Here is a 26,630-nt window from a genome sequence, read left to right as displayed (position 1 = left end):
TCACCCCCCTGTAAGGCTCCATTCAGACGTCCGCATGATTTTTACGGATCCATGGATACATGGATCGGATCCGTAAAAATCATGCGGACGTCTGAATGGAGCCTGACAGGGCGGTGATCAATGACAGGGCGGTGATCAATGACAGGGCGGTGATCAATGACAGGGGGGTGATCAGGGAGTTTATATGGGGTGATCAGGGGTTTATAAGGGGTTAATAAGTGACGGGGGGGGGGGGGGGTGTAGTGTAGTGTAGTGTTTGGTGGGACTGTACTGAGCTACCTGAGTCCTCTGGTGGTCGATCCTAACAAAAGGGACCACCAGAGGATCAGGTAGGAGGTATATTAGACGCTGTTATGAAAACAGCGTCTAATATACCTGTTAGGGGTTAAAAAATTCGGATCTCCAGCCTGCCAGCGAACGATCGCCGCTGGCAGGCTGGAGATCCACTCGCTTACCTTCCGTTCCTGTGAGCGCGCGCGCCTGTGTGCGCGCGTTCACAGGAAATCTCGCGTCTCGCGAGATGACGCGTATATGCGTGACTGTGCGCCAGCCTGCCACCTCCGGAACGCACATGTGCGTTAGGCGGTCCGGAGGTGGTTAAAGGCTACATACACCTTTGGGGACATTTTTTTTTATTATTATTGCATTGTACTCATTTCGAGCTGAAAATAATTTTTTTCAATTGGTCTTTATTACAAATATTGAGCCCCTGTCTCTGTGCGGCCCTGAGATTCTCTAGTAGCAGGATCTGAATTTTCTCTCCGACCTTATAAACACTATAGCTCCGGTCTTATCGTAGTGATGGCTTAGATAAGTGTTTATGACCTCTTAGAATTTAGAGATCAGGGTTATTAGACGACGGTCACCAGTCACACAGATAGACAGTTAACCCTTTATGACAGAACGGCTCAATATTTTTAATAAAACCAATTGAAAAAAAAGCCTAAAATGAGCATTAAATGAAGGATTACATAGCCTTTAAATAGATGGCCGATCATTTGCATGGTTACATCGGAGGAGTCAACCCATTAGGTTACGACCATGCTGCGTGCGGCGTTCAGGATGTGGTTGCGCTGCGATCAGGAACCGCGCAGCCGTAAGGGCCGCACCGAGACCTAAACTATTGACACCGCGCTGATTAGCCGACCATGCAATCCCACACGGCCAGTGACGCTGCGGACCGGCTTAAACAGCGCAGATGGGGTCCAGCTGGCTTTCATCTGCCCAAAAACCGGAAAAGCGGACGAATTCCAACTTACAGGGAAGCTACACACTCAGAGGCAGGCAGATAAAATGTCCCAGCGGATTGGCGCCGCGCCTTTAATATTGATGACCGATCCCCAGAATAGTCCGCCATTATCTGGTCGCTCACACTGCGCGCAAAATATAAAATTTCCTGTAAAGAAAGTGACGTTGCTGTAATAATATATTTATTCTTTGACGTCATATCTCTCTCTGTAGCCACAGGAGCGGCTTCTCGCCTCCACAGCCGCAATCCTCACGTTCTCGGGAAAGCGTCTCCACTTTGGACGGGAAGCGCATGCGTGACCCCACCCCCCTAGTCTGGTGGCGCGTCCTCGCGCCGCCGCGGACGCGCGCACGCACGCCGCGTCGTGTGTTTGTGGTGACGTCACGTTCTCGCCCAGCAACGCGAGCGGGATCGCGAATGGCGGCGCAGAGAGGGGAGTTCAAACCCAACGGAGGCTCGTCCTGCCCGTGACTCGGCAACATGAAGCGGATGAAGGCGGCGCGTACCGCCGCGGCTACCGGAGCCGAGGCGGAGGACGAAGACGACGTGCAGGGCCCGGATCTGGCGGACGTGGAAGGTAAGCGACAGAAGGCAGAGTGACAGACAGAGGGGGGAGAAGCCGGAGAGACAGCCGGAGCGGAGAAGACCGGGGGGGCCGGCCCCTGTCACTGAGAGCCCCGGGCGCCCGGCACAGCGGCGGCTCTGTCACCTGAGCGTCCTCAGCAGCTCCGGACACTAGAGGGCGCTGCCGCTGTAAACAATAGGTGGAGGGCGGCGCTGCGCAGTGGGGGGGTCCTGCACCCCAAAACCTGACTGGACCCCAGAGGGGGCGTGCCATAACAGCACTGTGCATCCTGCTAGAGGGGGCTGGACCCCTCAGGGGGGCTTATTCCTGGTTTGTGCCTATGTAAACAAAGGTAGGACCCCCAAATCCCATGTACAACAGTACCCCAAAATAAAAAAAGGCGCTCAGTGTATCTAAGTCGCTGTCCTGTGTCAGTCTATTAATAGTTATATCCGTATGTGGGAAAGCTGGGTGACAACCGATATAGGGTCCAGTCAGCATTCCTAACGTCCTGTATGACCAGGACCCCCACATTAGAGCGGAAGCCCCCAATCGGTGGTAAATGGAAATACTTGAAGCTCGGGGCCGGACTCCCCAATACTGTGCCTAGGGACACCTCAAAATTGGGCTTTATTGCGCTTAGGTTTCAGTTTGTAGTCTGTAACCATGGAGACGCATTGTCTTGCATAGGAGCTGAAGGCACAGGGTCTGTGCCCGCTTCTACACTGGCACCCCTGGTAGATGCCCCCCAGGCCCCTAGTCTTCCTCACCTGCTGCAGGACCCCAGCTAATGCTGTATGACAGGTGAGACCCCCTCCAAAATGTCATCATGGCCCCTCTGTAGTCAGCATCAGCCTTCCTGTCAGGAGATGCCTGCACTGTAAATCAGAGGGGTCAGTCTGGGGACCGCACAAGTACCGTTCTAGCACCCCCTGCTGTCATGTGCGGTGACTCTCCACTTCTGTAAGGGGTGATATCATGCCTCAGCCTCGGGGATCCTGTCGTACCCGCACCCGACCTAGCGGACACCGCCGTGCAGTGTATTTATCACCGTTTTATACACCGTATAGCGCCGGCAGATTCCACAGAGGTGACTTTTTATTTGTGCGGTGCATTTGCTTTTCGGTTGTTATAGTGCCCTATACTGCAGTTTTAATTTTTCTGATTATTTTTTTTTCTTTTGCGCTGAGATTGAGTTTCTTCATCGCTGTAGAAATCGCCCTCACAGACGGGAGTGTCTGTAACGAGGAGAATCCTTGTGTTGTGCCCAGTCATCATCATCCTCATTAGGATGGATGTTCAGAGTTGTAGTGTGTAAGCCCAGCCCGTATAGCTGTCACTCCTAGTACGAGGGGTCGACCTGTTTATCCCCCACCCCCTTCCCCGATATGAATAGTCCTCTGCTGAAACCCAAAACATCCCTCCCCGGTGTCGGAGGAGCTGTCCGGGTCACTGCTGCTGTTTATGGTAGGCTGTGCTGGCACCGGAGCATTCTCATTTCAGTGCTGCAGATTTGGCCGGGTTTGGAGACGTGCTGCTGTGTGGACAGGGACTGTTCTCCTGCTGTCCTTTCAGCACCAGGTGGTCGCTCTGATCCCGGCTGATGCCCCCCGGCTGTTTACCCTAACCCGGGGTTTGATGTTTTCTCCATTTTTTCACATTTTAATGCAATTATAAAAGTATTCCCATCCAGGTTTGTTTTACAGTCCGTTTTTCCGTATCTGAGTTTTTTTCTTCTTCTCTGATTAAGGCTTCATGCACACGACTGTTGTTCTGGTCCGCACCCGAGCCACAGTTTTGGCGGCTCGGATACAGACCCATTCACTTCAATGGGGCCGCAAAAGATGCGGACAGCACTCTGTGTACTGACTGCATCTGTTGCTCCGTTTCGTGGCCTTGCAAAACAAATATAACATGTCCTATTCTTGTCCGTTTTGCGGAGTAGGCATTTCTACAATGGGCCACCTGTTCCGTTCTGCAAATTGCAGAAGGCACACGGGTGGCTTCCGTTTTTTGCGGATCTTCGGTTTGCGGACCGCAAAAAAAAAAAAGGTTGTGTGCATGAGGCCTTAAGTCCTCTAACGTTCCGTTATTGCACGTAACATATCCGTATGGTTTCCGTATTTGATCAGTTTTTTGCGGATCGTATACAGAAACTGTAACTTACTAATCACCAAACACATGAGCAATATGGGCTGGGCATAGCATTTCTACAGTTTGGATCCGCAAAATATGGATGAAGTACGGATGTGTTCCGTATTTTTGGCGGATCCATTGACTTGAATGGGGCCTCGTACTGTGAAATGCTCAGATGCTCATATTAGTGGGGGGGGGGGGGGGGCCTGACTGGGTGAAGAAGGGGATATGTCCGGGAAACTTTTTCTCTCTACATGATAAATACCATTTGCTGAAGTAAGACAACCCCTTATATAAATAACATAACTTTATTCTCTGGGTCGGTACGATTACAGCGATACCAAATACGTAGCTTTTTTTTTTAGGTTTTGCTACTGTTGTACAATAAAAGTCCTTTCTAAAAAGGAAAATGTTTTTACATCACCACATCTCAAGATCTATAACTTTTTTTATTTTTCATTCTACACAGCTGTGTGAGGGTTTGGTTTTTGCTTGTAGTTTTAATTGGTATCATTATTTTGGGGTAATTTTGATCGCTTCTTCCCCTCTTTTTTTTTTTTCCATATTTTTTTTTTTGTGTGTGGTGATTCTGGCATTGTTTTTTTTATGGTGTTCACTGTACTCAATAAATTGAGTAGTGCGGGTCGTTACGGGTTTGGATAACCCTTTTAAGTCATTTATTTTCATAGTATAGCGCCATCTGGTGTTCAGAGTGAATGGCAACGTGTACGTCCACCTAATGTGCTAAGTGCTGGTGGTCGCACATGCTCAGTCACCGCCAGGTCTCCGCATTTCACAGTGAAGCTGGAATTACACGGCGACATGAAGATCAGTGTCACGTTGTCATTGCATCTTCGGATTGTCAGTGGGGCTGATGAAGCCGCCCCCCGAGGCCTCATCAAGGACCTGATATTATTCCCCTGAATACCCGATTGCCTGTTCTGCTTGGAAAGAGAAGCGACCACCAGGCAGGATCGGAAAGGATAAGATCTGAGCGATGGGAGACGTCAGGTGGAGACCTGACATAACGGTCACCTGACCTCCCACAATGCACTGCTCTCAGGAAACGGGAAGCCAGCAAAATTCAGAATTTATCTTTAGGAGTGAATAGAGAAGAACATATCTTGGGGGGAGATTTATCATCTTCTTTGTGCCCGATTCTTGGCGCCAACCTTGTGTTGATCGCCATTGCTGTCCTTCAGATCTGCAGCGACCCAATGAATTTCTTTACATTTTTAATTTTTTTTTAATCGTTCCTCTACCTTTTGTAGTTTATCTTCTGTCCGTGCGTTCTGTGGTGCATCGGTCGCACTATTCAGCGCATGAAGAAAAGGCACCGGAGTAACCTCCATTTAGGGAGGGGGAACCACAGTGATTATTCAGCATTATTCTTCTTCAGCCCGTAACAGAGATTCATCAGTTTTAAAACTGTTGATTCTTTAACAGAAACCTCTGCACAGAAAAAATCGTTTTGTCCACAGGGAGGCGATACTGGATCTTCCGTATGCGTACCCTGGTGCCTGAGGGGTTAAATGATGCTATAGACCAGTGATGGCTAACCTTGGCACTCCAGCTGTGGTGAAACTACGACTCCCAGCATGCTCCATTTATTTCTATAGAGTTCTGGGAGCAGCCAAGCAAGGGGGTCATCTTGGGAGTTGTAGTTTTACCACAGCTGGAGTGCCAAGGTTAGCCATCACTGCTACAGACTGACTGTACCTTCTGGAATTGAGTGTAGACTGCCCATTTTTTAATTTTAATTTTTTTTACGTACTTCAATGTTTGATGATCTTCTTCTTTTTTTTTTTTTTTTTTTTTTTTTTTTTTATAGTTTTTGCCTCTACATTATGTATTGCTCACGGATTTGATTGGATTCATAGTGGATTTATAATTTTGAAATATGGATGGCCTGTATCATCAGTATCTAATCAGTGGGGGTCTGACTCCCCCCGATACCCCCCCACAGTCAGCCAGGCCCAGCCAAGCTCTGCCACCTCTGCATAGTAGACCAGGCACAGCGCCGTACATTGTATAGTGGCTGTTTTTGGTATTGCAGCTTCAGTCCTGTTCACTCAAATGGAACCGAGGTGTACAAAGGCCATGTGCTCAGAGAGGAAGAGGCCGCAGCGATCGTCCCCCCTCAACAGCTGAGGACCGGGGGTGCCAGGAGTCTGATTCCACCAATCTGATATTCAGATTACAACTACATTGTGACGTGTGTCGCATTAATGTTGTGTGATCTTTTTTAAAATGATAGTCTAACCTGAGGCTCTCCAGCTGTTGCAAAACTACAACTCCCAGCATGATAAGACTGCCTACAGCAGGGCATGGTGGGAGTTGTAGTTTTAAAACAGCTGGAGAGCCGCAGGTTGGCCATGCCTGGTCTATGGTGTCACACTGTGTCATGATGCTGCAACTGCAGCGCGACAGTTGCCCAAAAATCCAACGTGGATGGACATTTGTGCGACTGTCGTGTCGCAGTGGTAGCGTGACACCATAGATTATCATTATAAAAAATGTTGCGCGACATCATATTCGCACAACAAATGCCTCATGATCTGCGCTGAGCATTTCCCTGTATTGTATTATGTTCTGATTGTGTTTTTTTTGTCTCCTCAGATTCTTCAGCGAAGGCGCTGGTCAGTCTGAAAGGTGAGAGCCTCCATACACCCATAGATTCATTAAGGGTCCGTTCACACAGGCGGGTGCTCTGCCCATAACGAGCGTCGATCAACAGGATTGCAAGCCGATCGCCGTCCATTATGACATTCATTCTTACTGTTGGTGATGATGGGGAAATGAATGAGGGCTGGTTAATCCGATCGCTCGTATCCCCCTCCTCTGTCACCAGCACATCCCTATTGACATTGGAGACATGCTGCTGACAGCATTGATGCGCATGCGCTGCAATCAGAAAACTGCAAAAACAAAAAGATATTCACTGCGATTTGGGGTCCACACCTGTCTCCAAACAGGGGGACCCCCATGCTGTATAAAGTTGTGGCACCCAAATCTGTCAAATATGTATGGCAGACAAGTGTCTGTGGTGGGAATAGCCCTTTATGCTGGGGCAACACGGCAACGAGTTGTGTGACTGGTAAAATCTGAAAAATCACGTGAACCGGAGTTGTGGGACTACTACTGTCAGCCATGGCATATCGGTTGCCCCCCTACAGACTCCTGCTCTTCCCTCTCATGTCCTCCAAGCAGCAAATACCAATGCCCTGATACTCCCCTTCCTCTCATGGTGCGGAGTTGTCCTCCTCAGATCGGCCCCATAATGTCCTGTGAATCCAGCCTTATGTATTCCCGGGGCCAGTTATTATCAGGGAGGAGTAAAAGCCAGGACTATTGGACTGCATCGGTGTAAGCGCCACGTCTGATGATGCAGCCCAGCAGAGCATGCGCAGTAAACATGTGCTGAGACATCTGAAAGCCCTTGTTAAAAAGTCATATGTGAAATTACATTGTAAAATGACGATTAGGACCAGTGCTTCAGTATAAAGCATGGGCACTTGCCCACACGCAGTCACTGTGTTATCGTGGGATTACTAGGACTTGAATTTCATTGTAAATGAACCCGCAGCCCGGCTTGTTTTTCTACAGAAGGAAGTCTATCAAGTACGTGGAATGAAAAGTTCTCTCCTCAGAAAACCCTGACGTGGAAAGGTGGAAGCAACCCAGTGACCGAGCTGGTGAGTGCGGACACCCTATGAGGGTGAAAAAAATAATTTTAGATTTAATTTGTCAGAACGGGCATCATGAAAAAGTTAGACTTTTTGTTTTCATTGGTTGGATAAACCCCTTAAAGGGTATCTTTCTTCTGAGACATTGATGGCATATGTCAGGGATGGGCAACCTGCGGTTCTCCAGCTGTTGTAAAACTACAATTCCCATCACGCCCTGCTGATAGCTGTAGGCTGTCTGGGCATGCAGGGAGTTGTAGTTTTGCCACACCTGGAGGGCTGCAGGTTGGGAACTCCCTGACATATTGGTAGGATAGACCTACACCTATCTCCAGAACAAGACCCCCGCAGAGGGTTTGTTTCTATGGGACTTCCAAAAAATAGCCCAGCACGCTCGCTTGACTATTTCCGGACCTCCCATAGAAATGATTGGACAGCATGCTGCGCACCCATCTTATATTGGTGGCATATGGCACTGATATCAAAGGTAAGACAACCCCATTAAAAGCAGCAATTTATAAATTTTATAAAAAATATCTAGAAACACACTGGAAAGTAACTTTACCACTAGACCCAATTAGAGTTGCACCGGGTATCGAAGTATCGATACCCAATCGATACTTTTAGACCCGGATCGATGCGATACCGGGTCTTACTATTTAACGATACTAGGCTGTGCTGCTGCGCAGTCTAGTGTCAGAGAACATGGCATGCGCCGCTCTCAGCGCGTGCCATGTTTTCCTCAGCAGCACAATGGAGAAGGGAGCTCGCTCCCTCCTCCCCCACTGTGTCGCTGCTGCCAATAGGGGTATAGCAGGGAGGAGGAGAGGAGGGACTGTGGTCACTGCGCAACCAATAAATGTAATTAACAGATTAATTCAAGTGTAGGCAGTGGGTGCCAGCGGCAGTGGTATCACAGACCCGGCACGTGAGGGGTTAGCTGCTGCCGATTGGAGCTCCAGCAGTGTAATCCTGGGGCTCCGATCGGTTACCATGGCAGCCAGGACGCTACTGAAGCCCTGGCTGCCCTGGTATTCTCCCTGCTGCTGAGTGTAAGATCCTATTCACCCTAATAGAGCTCTATTAGGGTGAATAGGACAAGGGTTCTAGCCTCTAAGGGGGCTAAAAGTTATTAAAGGGGTTCTGCAGTTTTTTTTTAACTGATGATATATCTTCTGGATATATCATCAGCATCTGATCGGCAGACCCAGGACCCCTGCTGATCAGCTGTTTGAGAAGGCAGCCGCGGTGGCAGAAGTGCTGCATTTTTCTCGCTGTTTACCGCAGGCCCAGTGACGTCACAACTAGTATCAATGGCCTGGGAGGGAATAAGCTCTATTCAAGTGAACAGAGCTGAGCCCCGCCCAGGCCATTGATGCTAGTCATGACGTCACTGGACCTACGGTAAACAGCGAGAAGGCCGCGGCGCTACTGCCAGCGCCGCTGCCTTCTCAAACAGCTGATCAGCAGGGGTCCCGGGTGTCGGACCCCCGCCGGTCAGATGCTGATCTATCCAGAATAAAAAATACCAAAATGCTAATAGTTTAAATCGCCCCCTTTCCTAATTTTACATATAAAATGTATAAACAATAAAAAATATTACAATGCTATAAAACAATATAATATATAACAATATTAAAATGACATATCGCCACGCCCAAAAAAGTGTGAACTATTAAAATATTTTTAATCTTTCCTATGCAGTGAAAAAATCTAAACCGGGAGATTCGCCATTTTTAGTCACCTTGCCCACCCAAAAAATAGTATTGGACTGTTCCCTAAAATGCGGAATGCATGTGGATTTTTTTTTATATTTTTTGGGGTTTTATTTTTTTCTGCGTGGTATCGAGTATCGCAATACTTACCATATTTATGGTATCGAAATCAAATCAAAATCTTGGTATCGTGACAACCCTGGACCCGATATCGTATATTTTTTAATTACAAAGAGCAAGATGAAAAAAATCAAACATCTCAAATCCCACAAATAATCCATGCCGTACTAAGTAGCTAAAAAATGTATTATGAAATCGTGGATACACCAGACAACCCCCACAACTTCAGAAGTGATATCCCAAATGAAGTATATGATGTGTATGGAGAAAATCGGTACATTAAATAACAAAGGCAAAAAAAAAACCACATGATTTCTTTAAAAAATTGAAAACTTTTATCGAAACTCGCCTACAAATTCAAGAAATAGAAAATCTGATGACTCCAATGGAAAAATTAAAAGGCACCCTAGGGGAAACTAAATAATTAGAACATCTAAAAAATATGGGTGAGTATATAAATAATACACACAATTTACAATACATTTATTCCACCCGTCTTAACATCAATGTTCTATATTTAGATATATTTTTGTTTCATAACTTAAATTTATTATACCTATAATTTATATGTGTGTATTCGACCAAAAAAGAACAAGGGACTGCGATCCCAGAAAGGCTTGTAAAAAATCAAATGTTCTGATTATAATAGAAAGCGTCAATAAAAGGATAAAAAGCGGGAATTCCCCCCCAACCCCCCAGGCCTGTCCTAGGCATTGACCATGATGCTAGCTCACGGTATCCCCCTAACAAGTGCCAACCGGATGCACTGTCTTTTCCGTAGCCCCACCGGAGTTCGAAAAGGAGCAGACTTATTAGTGATGAAGAAGATCACCAGATCAATACCCGATCGCCAAAAAGGAACCAGAAGGCGACCATGACACCACAGGTAACGTGCAGCCACCTGCAGAGCCCTGACCCGATCGTGTCTGTTAAATCTCCCATCCCCTGCATCCAACGCTGCTTATATTCTGTGTACCAAAGGGGTCCTCCAGCAGATCATCTTGGATGTTTGTTAAAGGGTACGGTTTAAAGCTCTGTTCACACTGGCGTCATGACTTCAACCCTTTCTAGCCCGGAGGTTTTTTGACTTTGCGTTTTTGTTTTTCGCAGGGGCGTGTACGGCTTTTTGATCACTTTTTTTATTTTTTTGTGGGAGGAGAAGCGACCCAAAAATTAAAAAAACATCCATTTTGCCCCTTTTTTTGCGAGTCGGACCCTTAGCAATCAGCAGTTTGAGTATACCGCGGCGCTGACTGGCGCTCCTGACAGCTGACCAAGCACAGCGACATCAGTTTGCTAGTGGCTGTGCTTGGTATCGTAACTGAATGAGGGCTGAGCTGCGACTAACCCATGAACGTGATGTCACTTGGCCTAGGGAGAGGCATAAACCCTCACAAAGTGCAGCTGATTGTCAGACCCCCACCAATCGGATATTGATGACCTATCCTGAGAATAGGTCATCAATATAAAAATTCCGGAAAAACCCCTCTAAATCTCTTTCACACATCGGTGACTCTCAGACGTGTACTGTCCGTGGTCTCCATGACTCCTCATGTAACAATTCACCTTAAGGTCCATTCACACGTCCGCAAAGTGGGTCCGCATCAGTTCCGCAATTTTGCGGAACAGGTGCGGACCCGTTCATTTTCAATGGGGCCGGAATCCGATGTCCGCATCCGCACTTCTGTTCCGCAAAAAAATATAACATGTCCTATTCTTGTTTGCAATTGCGGACAAGAAAAGGCATTTTGTATGAGAGTGCCAGCGATGTGCGGTCCGCAAAACACATCCGGACGTGTGAATGGACCCTTTAATGTGTGTATTCACACAGACTGTGACACCGTGTATTTTTGTGTGTGGTCACGGATCCCTCACGCACATCATAGCCTATGGGCCTTGATGCCATCCGTGTTCTGTCAACAATGATCACGGACCATCGTTAGGAGACGCCCTTGAAATTCTCAGCCTAGCAGTGTCCGTGGAATACGGATGACACATGGACCAAACACGGATCCTTCACTGGTGAACTACTGCCCGTCTCGTCACAGATGTCCTCACAGGCGTGTGACAGAGACCTTAGTTTACCGTTTGTATGTGGGATTTTTTTATTTTTTACATTAAAAGTTGCTCCCTTTTTCTGTTTTAGAAGTTAGCAGCCGCCACAACCACACCGGTGAAAAAAGCCTCGCAGAAAATAGGCTACAGGCTCCGGAATCTGCTGAAACTCCCCAAGGCGCATAAATGGTGTATATACGAGTGGTTTTATTCCAATATTGACAAGTGAGTGACAAAAAACGATTCCTCTGCTGTTGATTTTTTTTATTTTTATTTTTATTTTTTTTCACGAAAATTCATAAGATTAAACAGAGGTTACTGCGCAGTCATCTTACGTTCTTCCGTGCATGATGTCTGCTTTACCTCAGGGCACAATCGTATATTTTTATTTATTTATTTATTTATTTTTTAACATTTTGCTATTTTTCCCCTCTTTCTCAATTTCAGGCCTCTTTTTGAAGGGGATAATGATTTCTGTGTTTGCCTAAAAGAATCTTTTCCAAATCTTAAGACAAGAAAACTCACCAGAGTAGAATGGGGAAAAATTCGACGACTGATGGGAAAACCTCGAAGGTAATTTACTAAAGTCTCAGCACCAACTGCTTGGTGAGCAAAGGAGCGTGAGGCAAGATACACGCGGATAAGTGCGAATGTCTGTGCCGTCACAGGGTGGAATACAGTGCTGCCCTAAGTATATGTACTGCAAGGAGCCATACAGAGCCTCACACTAGGGGCAACATTAAAGCTGTTATATCCTTGTACATAGGAGCAGTATTATAGTAGTTATATTCTTGTACATAGGAGGCAGTATTATAGTAGATATAGTCTTGTACATAGGAGCAGTATTATAGTGGTTATATTCTTGTACATAGGAGGCAGTATTATAGTAGTTATATTCTTGTACATAGGAGGCAGTATTATAGTAGTTATATTCTTGTACATAGGAGGCAGTATTATAGTAGTTATATTCTTGTACATAGGAGGCAGTATTATAGTAGTTATATTCTTGTACATAGGAGGCAGTATTATAGTAGTTATATTCTTGTACATAGGAGCAGTATTATAGTAGTTATATTCTTGTATATAGGAGCAGTATTATAGTAGTTGTATTCTTGTATATAGGAGCAGTATTATAGTAGTTATATTCTTAACCAAATCTCTTTTTATTGAGAAAGCAAATAGTTATAAAGTGCCACAATACAGCAAACGCCATACGCAGATGGCATCAGAATAGTGCAATCAAATATAACAAAAGCCAAACAAATGAAGGGGGGGGGGGGGGAACACAAATAGACAAACAGGACAACGGACAGGGATAAAGAAATACCAAACAAGAAGAAGGGAGGGAGGGAGAGGGAGGGAGGGGGGGGTGATGGGTTCAATAATGGCGGTGTCAGTCAGATCATGACAGGGTCTTTCAAGACGCCGGGTGGCGATAGGCTTTCCAGGGACTCCATATGTCCAGAAAACGAGGGCGAGTGTGAGATTCCCAGTGAGCCAGTTCTTCAAAACGACATATCTGATCCACTTTCTCTTGCCACATCAGCAGCGTAGGTGCAGAGTCGTTCTTCCACAGCAGAGGGACTAGCAGGCGGGCAGCAGTTAGAAGTAACGTTGGTAGGTTGTTTTTAGAAGGGGCGAGGGTTATATTGGGGCACCAAAGCAGGACTAATTGCGCATCTAGACTTATAGGGGAGCCGCAAATGCGCCCGATTAGGCTCTCAACCTGTGTCCAGAAGGGACGGATTAGACTGCAGGACCACCATATGTGAGATAGGGACCCCTTCTCTGTTCCACACCTCCAGCACTGATCGGGTATTTCGTGATTAAGATTATGGAGGAATTCAGGCGTTTTGTACCAACGCGTAAGAAGCTTAAAGGAATTTTCCTGTATTTTGATACAACGACTGAATCCGTGAGAGTTGGAGAGGATAAATGCTTTTTCGGGTTCCGAGAGGGGGTACGAGAGCTCCTTCTCCCAGGCCACTAAAAGGATAGTACTGGGGGTGTGGAAGAGAGTAACTCCTTGTAGAGAGTTGACAGGGGCTTCTTCGGGGGGATCGGCATATCTAGTTTCTTTTCCAGCCAGGTGGATTCTTCCGTGCAGAAGGGAGGGAGTTTCAAAATCGCAATATCCTTGCGAAAGGCAGCGAGAGCCAAGAAGGATTGCTTTCGAACCTCAGGCAAGGCCCGAATCGTGTCCCATGCCAAGTCCCCACTCGCAGACACAACCTCCTGTAGTGTGTGGTTAGACAACTGATACCAAACACCTGAAGGGGCAGTGGTCTCGGGATGAACTAAGTTTTGCAATAAGTGCAGAGGGAGGCGAGGATTCGGGAATCTCAGATCTTTAGATCTATAGAGTTTAGCCCATTCAACGAGCATGCCCTTCCAAATGGGGGAGGCAAAGGAATGTGAGGGCGTACAGCTACGGACCCCCCACAGGACGAGATAATCTTTATATGTAACTAGGCTTCGCTCTAGAGCTGTGCATAGGTTTGAGGGGCTACGGGAAAGAAGAGAGAAGCACCTATTTAGGTGCGTGGCAGTGTAATACAGGTGGACATCGGGAAGGCCGAAGCCACCAAACCTCTTCTCCCTCGTCAATGTGGAATAAGCTATCCTAGATGGTTTGTTCGACCAGAGGAAAAGGGAGAATCTCCTACGCAACTCTGTAAAGTACGAGCGCGGGATCCATATGGGCAACGTCTGCAGCAGATATAGGAGTTTGGGGACAATGAAGGTCTTGAGATAATTCTTCCTGCCTATCCAGGAGATGAAGGGAAGTTTTACCGACTGTAGATGGGATTTAATTGAGTTGAGCATAGGGGTGTAATTAAGGCTGTAAAGGTCATTCAGATCCGCAGAGATGTGAATCCCCAAAAATGTGATGTCCCGAGCGGCCCAAGTGAAGGGGGTGGAGCGTTTAAGCGACGCAACAAGAGCGGGTTTACATGTAACATTCAGGGCAAGGGATTTGCTATAGTTGATCTTGAAATTGGAGACCCAACCGAATTCTTCAAATATAGAGTGTAGCCGGGGGAAGGATGTCTCAGGGTTCGTGGTCATAATAAGGAGGTCGTCTGCAAAAGCCGCCGTGAGGTGAGTGTGGGAGGCTCTCTGGAGACCTTCAATATCGGGATCTTGCCTGATTTTGCACAGGAGAGTTTCCATGACTATCACAAAAAGCGAGGGGGAGAGAGGACAACCCTGCCTAGTGCCATTAGTAATGGCAAAAGCGGGTGAAAGAGTGCCGTTGACTTTGACCCTGGCAGAGGGGGCAGAGTACAGAGAGAGGATAGCGGAAATGAGTTGGTCAGGAAAGCCAAATTTCGACAGAGCCAGTGACATATACTGCCAGCTCACTCTGTCAAAAGCTTTCTCTGCATCAGTGCTCAGCAGAGCTAGCGGGGTAGAGGTAGACCGTGCCCAGTTCATGAGATGAAGGAGGCGAACAGTATTCTCATTACCCTGTCTGCCAGAGACAAAGCCAACTTGTTCTTTGTGAATAACATCCGGGAGAACTTTTTGAATCCGTTGAGCCAGGATCTTAGCCCACCATTTAATGTCCGTGTTTAGTAGGGAGATAGGGCGGTAACTGCCACATTGCAACGGGTCTTTATTCTCCTTATGGATAATGGTGATGTGGGCTGTGAGTGACTGGGCAGGGAGGTGGCCACCACCCAGGAGATAATTACTTAGGGAGCTAAATTGAGGGGCTAGGACAGATTTAAAAGTTTTATAATAAGAGATGGTGAAACCGTCAGGGCCGGGACTGCGACCGGAGGGGATAGTGGCTAGGACTTTCAGGACTTCCGGGCCAGAGATGGGAGCTAATAGTTGGGAGGACTGATCCGGGGATATAGAGGGAAGCTGAAGGGAGGAGAGGAATTTATTCGAGGCCTCCGCGACGGAGCCGGGAGATGACCCAGGAGGGGGCGGGAGGTTGTAAAGGTCTTCGTAGAAGGCACAAAATGCTTTGGCTATATCAGGGGTAGACTTAAGGTGATTGCCCGCCGCATCTTTGATCGCCGGAATGAAGGAGTCAGAAAATTGTTGTTTAGTTAGCGCCGCCATAAGTCTGTTCCCCCTGTCGCCATGTGCGTAGGATTTGAAGCGCGCACGAAGGAGTAATTTAGCTGAAGTAACGTTCAACATATCTTTTAATTGAGATCGCGCGACAGAAAGCTCCTCCGCAAGGCTTAACGCTTGGGATTGCTTATGGCTAAGCTCGAGGGTGGCGATACGGGATAGGAGGGTGGACATGGCCTGGGCTCTTTGTTTTTTAAGATGGGAGCCGAGAGCGATAAGCTCTCCACGGATCACGGCCTTGTGGGTTTCCCAGATTACAGCGGGGGAGGGAGGGGAGGGACCTGCGGTGTTAGTACTGAAGAACTCCTGGAGGGAGGTGGCTATTTTCTCAGATGACGCCTGGTCCTGGATGATGGTCTCATTGAGACGCCAGTTCCATTCCCGTGTAGGGAGGGTGGACAGCGAAACTGTCAGAAAGACAGGGGCGTGGTCCGACACCGTGATGTTGCCTATTCGGGTGTTTACAATTTGTTTGACATGCTCAGAGGAGAGAAAGACATAGTCTAATCTGTGGTGTGAGGACTTGGCATGGGAGTAGAACGAGTAGTCACGACCCGTGGGGTTCAGGGTACGCCAGGTATCAATAACACCTAGTTTACGCAGAGCCACCTTCAGGCGTCTAAGACGTACGTGAGTGATAGCCGATTTCCCCGAGGAGGAATCCAGAAGTGGGTCTAGGGTCACATTAAAATCTCCCCCCAGAATTACCATACCCTGTTTGAATGCAGCCAGCGCAGCGAGGGTCTGAACCAGCCATGCAACCTGTCCCCTATTTGGCGCGTAAATATTGGCCAGTGTAACCGGTGTGCCCGCTATAGAGCCCTTCACAAATAAGCACCGGCCATCAGGATCCGAGGAGGAGGCTGTAACCGCAAAGGGTACCTGCTTGTGAATGGCAATACTGACACCCCGGCTAGCGGAGGCCTGTGCGCTGTGGAACCACTGAGTGAACTTTTTGGAAGGAAGATTGGGAATCTTACCTGCCCGGAAATGTGTTTCTTGAAAAAAGGCTATCGAAACTTTGTCTTTTAGTAGTAAGGAAATCACTTGGGATCTTTTGCACGGCTCGTTCAGGCCCCGGACATTAAGGGAAGAAACTATAAGAGAAGCCATGTTAAGTCAGCAGGAAAGCACAAAGCAATCATAATCTGAGCGAACCAAGTAAGAACATTAGGATGGGATAAGAGGACACAAAAGGGGAAACACATGAGGGCAAAAGAAGGGAGACAATAATGCAAACAGTAAATCATAATCACAGAATGCAGAACTAAGAGCTCCACGGAGCGCCTGGGAATCAGAGGATCCTTTCTCATCACGGCCTGGTGCCGGGATCCATCAGGCGGGGGGTCTCGTAGAGCTGGGAGAGGCCATGAAAAGGCCATCAGGTAACAAGGAAGTCAATGAGGGAAACAACGGCAAACAAATCCCCTGTGCAGAGGGGGTGGGAGGGAAGAGGTAGATAACATTCAGGAGGGTGAAGTCCTCAGGGAGGTGAACAGAGGCCTGGATACACCTAGAAAGGCCATGTCAAAAGGCTAGACGGCTCCTATGCATGTCCTGAACAATATAACAGGAGACAACCGTAACTTCCGGAGGTCCACTTCAGGAGAACACCTGAACTGTGAACGGCGAAAATGGTGGCCAACGTAGCAGAGAGGAATCAGCGATGAGGAGAGCGACCCGCAGCAGCGGAGGCCTGGGAACTCTGACTGGGTCGGGATTTCTTCCCGGCAGGCACAAGGGACCAGGTGTCTGCAGTCGGAGGCGAGGGTATAGGATCTCCCTGGTCTGCCGGCATCCAGGACGGAATTTCAATTGGAGCAATACCCAGTGGGACCCAGGCCCCGGATAGGTCCTGAGGCGTGCGTATGGTGATCTGCCGTCCGTTTTTGACGACGGCCAAGCCAAAGGGGTACAGCCAGCGGAACTGGGTCCCGGAAGATTTAAGAACTTCAAGAAGCGGACGCAAAATACGTCTCTTTGCCAACGTGGAAGGTGCCAAGTCCTGAAAGAACTGCAGCTGCGAGCCTTCATATTCCAGGCGGTCCGCCTCTCTACTGGCTTTCAATAGAGCCGCAGTGTCCACAAAACTGAGGATACCGCAGACAACATCTCTCGGAGGGTCTGAAGCCTTTGGCTTGGGGCGAAGAGCGCGATGTATGCGTTCAATGACAATATTTGCTGCTCTTTCTGGAGTTAAAAGATTCGCGAATATTTCTTTCGCGATTTTTTCAAGAACTTCCGATGCGAATATTTCAGGGAGGCCGCGGATGCGAATATTACGTCTCCGGCTGCGATTTTCCTGATCTTCAATTCGCAGGAGGGCATCGTTAAGAAGATCTTTATGCGAACCAAGGGTGGAGCAAGTTTCCTCACCGAAGCGAATAATCGCGTCTTGCGAGTTTTCCAGTGCAGCGACTCTCTGGCCGATGGATCGGAGATCGGTCTTTATTTCAGTCAAGTCCTGCTTCAGGGGAGCTAGCGCAGAGTCCAAAATTTCGCGAAGGATCGCTTTTGAAAGATTCGTTCCCCGCTTGCGATTTTTATATTCGGATGCATCCGAAATACTTCCCGCTTCCGAAAATTCATCCGGATCGGAATGAATAGAAGGAGCCGGCGCCATCTTAGGTGTCCCAGCAGCGGTGCCCTTGGCAGCTTTCCTCAGGAATTTCTCCATGTCAGGCTGTTTGGAGCGGCTCACAGGTGGGTCAGCAGGTTCCCTGGGGCGATCTCTCTCCACTTTGCCCATTTCAAGCTTCTAAAAGGTGCTATAAAAGGGGGTTTGTGCCGGCTAGGATGAGGAGCTCAGTCACCGGCAGCCATGCAGCTCAGCGGCCAAACTCCGCCCCCCATAGTAGTTATATTCTTGTACATAGGAACAGTATTATAGTAGTTATATTCTTATACATAGGAGCAGTATTATAGTAGTTATATTCTTGTACATAGGAAGCAGTATTATAGTAGTTATATTCTTGTACTTAGGAGCAGTATTATAGTAGTTATATTCTTGTATATAGGAGCAGTATTATAGTAGTTATATTCCTGTACATAGGAGCAGTATTATAGTAGTTATAGTATTGTACATAGGAACAGTATTATAGTAGTTATATTCTTATACATAGGAGCAGTATTATAGTAGTTATATTCTTGTACATAGGAGGCAGTATTATAGTAGTTATATTCTTGTACATAGGAGGCAGTATTATAGTAGTTATATTCTTGTACATAGGAGGCAGTATTATAGTAGTTATATTCTTGTGCATAGGAGGCAGTATTATAGTAGTTATATTCTTGTGCATAGGAGGCAGTATTATAGTAGTTATATTCTTGTACATAGGAGGCAGTATTATAGTAGTTATATTCTTGTACATAGGAGCAGTATTATAGTAGTTATATTCTTGTACATAGGAGCAGTATTATAGTAGTTATATTCTTGTACATAGGGGCAGTATTATAGTAGTTATATTCTTGTACATAGGAGGCAGTATTATAGCAGTTATATTCTTGTACATAGGTGCAGTATTATAGTAGTTATATTCTTGTACATAGGAGGCAGTATTATAGTAGTTATATTCTTGTACATAGGAGCATTATGCATAGGAGCAGTATTAGAGAGACTTCTGTTTATTCTCAGAATTTTTCTAATAGCTCAGTGTGTTATTAGGTTGTTTCCTTAGGCTGGGTTCAGACCTGAGCGTTTTACAGCGCGTTCCTACGCGCTGTAAAACGCTCAACAGGCAAGAACCAATGATTCCCTATGGGAATGGTTCTCATCTGAGCATTTTACAGCGCGTACGATCGCGCTGTAAAACGCCCGACGCCCCAAGAAGTACAGGAGCTTCTTTGGGGCGTCTTGTCGCGCGTTCCCGTACATAGACTTTAGCGGGAACGCGCGACAATGGGCGTTCGCTTGTCTCTGTATGCGCGATTGCAAACGCCCGTACAATCGCGCATACAGAGCGCTCCATCCCGAACGCTCAGGTCTGAACCCAGCGTAAGGCTTCATGCACACGACCGTTGTGTGTTTCGCGGTCCGCAAATTGCGGATCCGCAAAACACGGACAGCTATTAATATATCTGCCTATTCTTGTCCGCAAAACGCAGACCAGAATAGGACAGGTTATTTTTTTATTTTTTTTTGCGGACCACGTAACAGAGTCCGTATCTTTTGCGGCTCCATTGAAGTGAATGAGTCCGCATCCAAGCTGCAAAAACTGCGGCTCAGATGCGAACCAAAGCAACGGCCGTGTCCATGAGGCCTAAGAAAAATGCCCTAGTAATCTGGTGATTAACCTGCATGTGCATTTGGAAGCCAAGCGGTATGTGTTGTTGATGAGAGTCCAACCTGGTGTAGTAATTGCTCTAGTCCCACCAGCTGCCAATAAGCTCCGCCCCTGCCTTCTGCTTAACCCCTTCCTTGCCTCAGTGCTACTGTGCTGAAGAAGGTGCTTCTGGGCTCTGCTGAGGTTTGCGGTGCTGATTATTAGTACAGATGGATGTGGGTGCAGTTCCCTTAGGTCTGTCTGGTTAGAATTGAGCTGTATATAAAAAAAAAAGTCTATTGGTGGAGTAGTTGCACAAGCATAGCCTCCTTCCATAGGCCGAGTAATTGCACGTGCTCTGGATGCCGTGCAGCCTGTAGCATTACCCTCCTTCCACAAAAGGCAGGGTAACTGCACTTGCACTGGATACCGGACAGCCTGTAGAATTACCCTACTTCCATAAAAAATGCGGCGTAATTGCACTTCCAATGGTTACCGTGCAGCCTGTAGCATTATCCTCCTTCCATAAAAGGCGGAGTAACTGCACTTGCACTGGGTACTGTTCAGCTTATAGCATTACTCTCCTTCCATAGGGGGAGTAATTGCACTTAGTACTACCTGTAGCATTACCTCCTTCCATAAGGCGGATTAATTGCTGTTGCACTGGATACCGTGCAGCTTATGGCATCACCCTCCTTCCATAGGTGGAGTAATTGCACTTACATTGGATGCTGTACTTCCTGTAGCATTACACTCCTTTCATAGGCGGAGTAATTTGCGTTTGCACTGGATACCGTACAGTCGGTAGCGTTAAACTTCCTTCTTAGACAGAGTACTCGCACTTCCATTGGGTACTGTATAGCCTGTACCATTACCCTTCTTCCATAGACAGGGTAATAGCACTTCCATGGGGTACCGTACAGTCCATTCCATTATATTCTTTCCATAGGCGGAGTAGCGCCACTAACTCTGGACAGAGTAATTTCAATTCCAGTGGGTGCCGTTCGACCGGTAGCATTACACTCCTTTTTTTTAAAGGAACGGAGTGCTTGCACATTTCTTAGGCAGAGTATTGGCACCTTCGGTGGGCTCCTGTACATCAGGTAGCATTGTTATCCTTCCATAGGCGGACTATTTACACCACCATGGGATACCAGAAGTCCTGTAGCACTACCCTCCTTCCGCTAGCATTCCTCTCCTTCCGTAATAGGAGTATTTGCACTTACTCGTATACTTCGTATACTGTACATTTTGTGGTATTACCCTCTTTGTATAGAGTAGTTGCTCTACTACTGGTTCCTATACAGACGATTGCATTACCCTCCTTTATTGGGCAGGTAACTGCACTTCCGCTGGATACCATACGTCCTGTTGCATTACCCCCTCCGCAGGCGGAGTAATTGCACTTATACTGGTTGTCATCTGTCCTTTTGGTTTTCCCCCTTTTATAGGTGGATTAGTGGCACCACAATTGCATACTGTAGATCCGGTAGCATTACCCTCCTTCTATTGGTGGAGTAGTTGCGCAACCAGTAGTGCTTGCGCAACCAGTAGTGCTTGCACTACCCGTAGTACCAGTAGTGCTTGCACTACCCGTAGTACCAGTAGTGCTTGCACTACCCGACATCTGAGAAACTCTGACAGACGTTCTTTTGTTTTGCTTTCGTTTTGTCATCTCGTTAGCCTCTCTCAGCTGTCATGTAGTTGCACTGATTGCATCCCTTTAAATCCCTTTCCATACTGCATCACTTTGCGGTTTATACAACTTCCTGGAGTGTGTATATGCTGGATGCTACAACTGATCCTTCCACAGATAAGTCTGTTCATTGATTTGTGTTTTCCTGTTTGCTTGATCCTAGGTGACCCTGACTCCCTCCGTATTAAGTGTAGGGAGCCGGTGGTCGTGTCCCCTCACTATTATAGGGTGTTCAAGTGTCATACAGTCGAGGCACGAGGGCATGCAATTTTCTATCATAGAGATCTTTGCATGGGCTGAGAAGACAGGGAGAGTTTCAGGGCTTAAATAGGGGTCACCCTTTTGTTCCTTAGTTTCGGATCAAGCCAGTCGGATCCTTATTTGTAACTTCTTGTTTTCTGTTACACCATCCGTGACATTATAAACCGCCAAAACCGTCTCTAGCATGGATCCGGTTTCACTTTTGACTGAACACATGCAGGGTCTTTCATTGGAGGTAGCAGATCTCCGTAAAACTGTATATCAGTTTCAGGTGACCGGTTCAGCTTGCATTCATGGAGTTTGTTCTGAGCCTAAGATCTCGCTCCCGGATACGTTCTCCGGGGGTAGTGAGAATTTTGTTCATTTTAGAGAGGCTTGCAAACTCCATTTTCGCCTACTTCCGCATTCCTCTGGTGATGAGGAACGGAGGGTGGGGATCATCATCTCGCTCCTCAGGGATAACGCTCAGTCCTGGGCCTTTTCGCTGCCGGAGGGGGCACGGCCCCTCCGATCAGTGGATGAATTTTTTTTTTTAGCCCTGGGTCAGAAATATGATGATCTGGATCATATTGCTCTGGCCGAGTCTAGACTACGTCTTTTATACCAGGGTAAACAGTCCGCAGAGATATACTGTTCAGAATTTCAGCGATGGGCAGCTGATACTGGTTGGAATGATGCTGAACTCCGAAGTCAATTTTGCCATGGTCTTTCAGAGGGATTGAAAGATGCATTTGCCTTTCATGAGACCTACCTCCTTGGACACTGCCATGTCTCGGGCCGTTCGTGATGACAGGCGTCTTAGAGAGAGAGGAGAGATCACTCCTTCCTGTCATACTCAGTCCCAGGACAGTGCGGTGGTCTCATTCAGTGCGCAGGGGTCTCAGTCTCTCTCAATCCCCTCTGAGCAGGAGCCCATGCAGCTGGGTTTGCTTGCCTCTGACAATAGAGGATTCAGCTCTCATAGGAAGGTTTGTTTCTGTTGTGGAGGTATAAATCATTTGGCAAATGTTTGTCCCTCTAGGAGATTCAGGCAGTTTTTTGAGAGTAATAAAGAAACAAATGGAACGTTTTTAGAGTATTTTTTTCTATCTGTTACTATTGGCAAGGTTGATGCGGAAATTGAAGGTTTTCCGTTTGCTTGTAGTTCCCGTTTTGTCCTATCTGCCAGGGTGGCGCTAGAGAGCAAGAACATTTTTTGTGAGATTTTTGTAGACAGTGGAGCAGCTGTCAATCTTATTGATAATCAGTTTGCGATAACTCATGGTTTCCAGGTATGCACTTTGGGAAAGGACATACCTGTTTTTGCTATTGATTCCGTTCCACTTTCAGAAATCGTTAAAGGGCATAGTTCACAATATCCGTTTGATTATGAGTGATGCTCATGTTGAGGATGTCATGTTTTGTCGTAAGCGGGTTGCCTACTCCTCTAGTGTTGGGGCTACCCTGGCTCACTAAACATAACCCCACCATTGATTGGCAAGCGAGGCAAATAAATGGTTGGAGTGACTTTTGCAGAGAGAATTGCCTCACGACATCTGTTTCTGAGGTTTCTACTAAGACTGTACCATCTTTTCTCTCTGAATTTTCGGATGTCTTCTCTGAGAGTGGAGTTCAGGACTTGCCCCCTCACAGGGAGTACGATTGCCCTATTAATCTCATCCCAGGCACCAAGCTGCCTAAATCTCATTTATACAATCTCTCCCAACCTGAAAGGGTCGCTATGCGTGCTTATATCTCTGAGAGTCTGAGAAAGGGACACATACGACCCTCGAAGTCACCTGTTGCCGCTGGTTTTTTTCTTTAAGAAAAAAGATGGTTCTTTAAGACCTTGTCTGGATTTCAGGGAGCTGAACAGTATCACTATTCGTGACCCTTATCCGCTTCCTCTGATCCCGGACCTGTTTAACCAGATTGTTGGGGCTAAAGTTTTTTCCAAGTTGGATCTAAGAGGGGCATACAACCTGGTCAGGGTCAGAGAAGGAGACGAATGGAAGACGGCCTTCAATACCCCTGAGGGCCATTTTGAGAATTTGGTTATGCCTTTTGGTTTGATGAATGCTCCAGCCGTCTTTCAGCATTTTGTGAACAGCATTTTTTATCATTTAATGGGTAAATTTGTATTAGTGTATCTAGATGACATTTAGATTTTTTTCTCCTGATTTCAAAACTCGTAAGGAACACTTACGTCAGGTCTTGCTCATCCTGCGGGAAAATAAATTGTACGCTAAACTGGAAAAATGTGTGTTTGCGGTTCCATAAATTCAACTTCTGGGGTTTCTTCTCTCCGCTTCTGGTTTTTGCATGGACCCTGAGAAGGTCCGCGCTGTGCCTGAGTGGGAGCTTCCTGAGAATCAGAAGGCGCTGATGCGTTTTTGGGGTTTTGCCAATTATTACAGGAAGTTTATTTTGAATTATTCCTCTATTGTTAAACCACTCACTGATATGACTAGAAAGGGGGTGGATTTTTCCTCCTGGTCGGTAGAGGCGCGTAAGGCCTTTTCTAATATCAAGGAGAGTTTTGCTTCCGCTCCCATCTTGGTACAACCTGATGTATCTTTACCCTTCATAGTTGAGGTTGATGCTTCTGAGGTGGGTGTGGGGGCGGTCTTGTCTCAGGGTTCCTCTCCTGCCAAATGGCGACCGTGTGCCTTTTTCTCGAAGAAACTCTCCTCCGCAGAGAGAAATTACGATGTGGGAGATAGGGAATTGTTGGCCATCAAGTTGGCTTTTGAGGAATGGCGCCATTGGCTAGAGGGAGCCAGAAACCCTATAACCCTGTTTACCGACCATAAGAATCTGGCCTACTTGAAGTCAGCCAAGCGTCTGAACCCGAGACAGGCCCGATGGTCTTTGTTCTTTTCAAGGTTTAATTTTGTTGTCGCGTTCCGCCCTGGGGTTAAGAATGTGAAGGCGGATGCCCTGTCACGTTGTTTTCCGGGAGGTGGGGATTTTGAAGACCCGGGTCCCATTTTGGCTGAAGGTGTGGTGGTCTCTGCTCTTTATCCTGAATTGGAGGCAGAGGTTCAGGCAGCCCAGGCAGAGACTCCTGATCTTTGTCCTCCTGGGAGGTTGTTTGTGCCTCTCGCTTTAAGACACAAGTTTTTTAAGGAGCACCACAATACTGTCCTTGCTGGGCACCCGGGGGCAAGAGCCACAGTGGATCTCATCGCTCGGAGATTCTGGTGGCCTGCGCTTCATAAGTCGGTTGAGGGTTTTGTGGCAGCCTGCGAGACTTGCGCTCGTGCCAAAGTCCCTCATTCACGGCCATCATGTCCTCTCCTTCCGTTACCCATTCCTTCCCGTCCTTGGACACATCTGTCCATGGACTTCATTACGGACCTGCCTCGTTCCTCGGGAAGACTGTGATTCTGGTAGTAGTGGACCGTTTTGGCAAAATGGTGCATTTCATCCCTTTTCCTGGTTTGCCCAGGCATTTATTGATCACATTGTCAAATTGCATGGTATTCCTTCAGACATAGTCTCTGATAGGGGCACGCAGTTTGTTTCCAGATTCTGGAAGGCTTTCTGTTCTCGCTTGGGGGTTCGGTTGTCATTCTCTTCTGCTTTCCACCCGCAGTCGAATGGCCAGATGGAGCGCGTCAATCAGAATCTGGAGACATATCTGCGCTGTTTTGTGGTGGAGAATCAAGAGGATTGGTGTTCTTTTTTTGTCCCTTGCTGAGTTTGCTTTAAATAACAGTCGTCAGGAGTCCTCTGATAAGTCACCATTTTTTGGTGCATTTGGGTTTCATCCGCAGTTTGGGAAATTCTCTGGAGAGGGGTCTTCTGGTTTACCTGATGAGGACAGATTCTCCTCGTCTTTGTCATCTATTTGGCAAAAGATTCAGGATAATCTAAAGAGCATGAGTGAGAGATATAAGCGTGTGGCGGATAAGAGACGTGTGCCTGGTCCGGACCTGAATGTTGGTGATCTGGTGTGGTTGTCTACTAAGAATATCAAATTGAAGGTTCCCTCCTGGAAGTTGGGTCCTAAATTTATTGGGCCTTACAAAATCTTGTCCGTCATCAATCCTGTTGCCTACCGTCTTGATCTTCCTCAGACTTGGAAGATCCATAATGTTTTTCATAAGTCCTTATTAAAACCTTATGTCCAACCCATTGTACCCTCGTCTTTTCCTCTTCCGATTGTGGTTGATGGTAATCTTGAATTTCAGGTCTCTAGGATTGTGGATTCTCGTGTTGTCCGCGGTTCTCTCCAGTACCTCGTTCATTGGGAGGGTTATGATCCTGAGGAGAGGATGTGGGTCCCAGTGACAGACATTAAGACCACTCGTCTCATCAGGGCTTTCCATAGGTCCCATCCTGAGAAGGTGGGCTCTGAGTGTCCGGAGTCCACTCGTAGAAGGAGGGGTACTGTCACCACCAGACATCTGAGAAGCTCTGACAGACGTTCTTCAGAACCTCCTGCTTGAGGTTCTTTTGTTTTGCTTTTGTTTTGTCATCTCGTTAGCCTCTCTCAGCTGTCATGTAGTTGCACTGATTGCATCCCTTTAAATCCCTTCCCATACTGCATCACTTTGCGGTTTATACAACTTCCTGGAGTGTGTACATGCTGGATGCTACAACTGATCCTTCTACAGATAAGTCTGTTCATTGATTTGTGTTTTCCTGTTTGCTTGATCCTAGGTGACCCTGACTCCCTCCGTATTAAGTGTAGGGAGCCGGTGGTCGTGTCCCCTCACTATTATAGGGTGTTCAAGTGTCATACAGTCGAGGCACGAGGGCATGCAATTTTCTATTATAGAGATCTTTGCATGGGCTGAGAAGACAGG

At 47.1% G+C, this 26,630-nt stretch overlaps 1 protein-coding gene across 2 annotated transcripts in view; it reads left to right on the top strand.

The window, feature by feature from the left end:
- Positions 1 to 1,594: 1,594 nt before the first annotated feature.
- Positions 1,595 to 26,630, top strand: part of LIN9 (lin-9 DREAM MuvB core complex component) — a 50,143-nt gene continuing 25,107 nt past the window's right edge. Inside the window, exons 1-6 of one of the 2 annotated variants that reach the window (XM_044290860.1) lie at positions 1,595 to 1,826; positions 6,570 to 6,602; positions 7,557 to 7,645; positions 10,253 to 10,357; positions 11,618 to 11,751; positions 11,974 to 12,099. In XM_044290860.1, the coding sequence (XP_044146795.1) occupies positions 1,730 to 1,826; positions 6,570 to 6,602; positions 7,557 to 7,645; positions 10,253 to 10,357; positions 11,618 to 11,751; positions 11,974 to 12,099 (584 nt within the window). In that variant the 5' untranslated portion in view covers positions 1,595 to 1,729. The remainder of the gene's footprint in view (positions 1,827 to 6,569; positions 6,603 to 7,556; positions 7,646 to 10,252; positions 10,358 to 11,617; positions 11,752 to 11,973; positions 12,100 to 26,630) is intronic. The other variant, XM_044290861.1, reaches the window with a different exon arrangement.

The sequence above is a fragment of the Bufo gargarizans genome, chromosome 4 (assembly GCF_014858855.1).
Source record: "Bufo gargarizans isolate SCDJY-AF-19 chromosome 4, ASM1485885v1, whole genome shotgun sequence".
NCBI lineage: Eukaryota > Metazoa > Chordata > Amphibia > Anura > Bufonidae > Bufo > Bufo gargarizans.
This window is presented reverse-complemented; position numbering and strand designations above follow the sequence as displayed.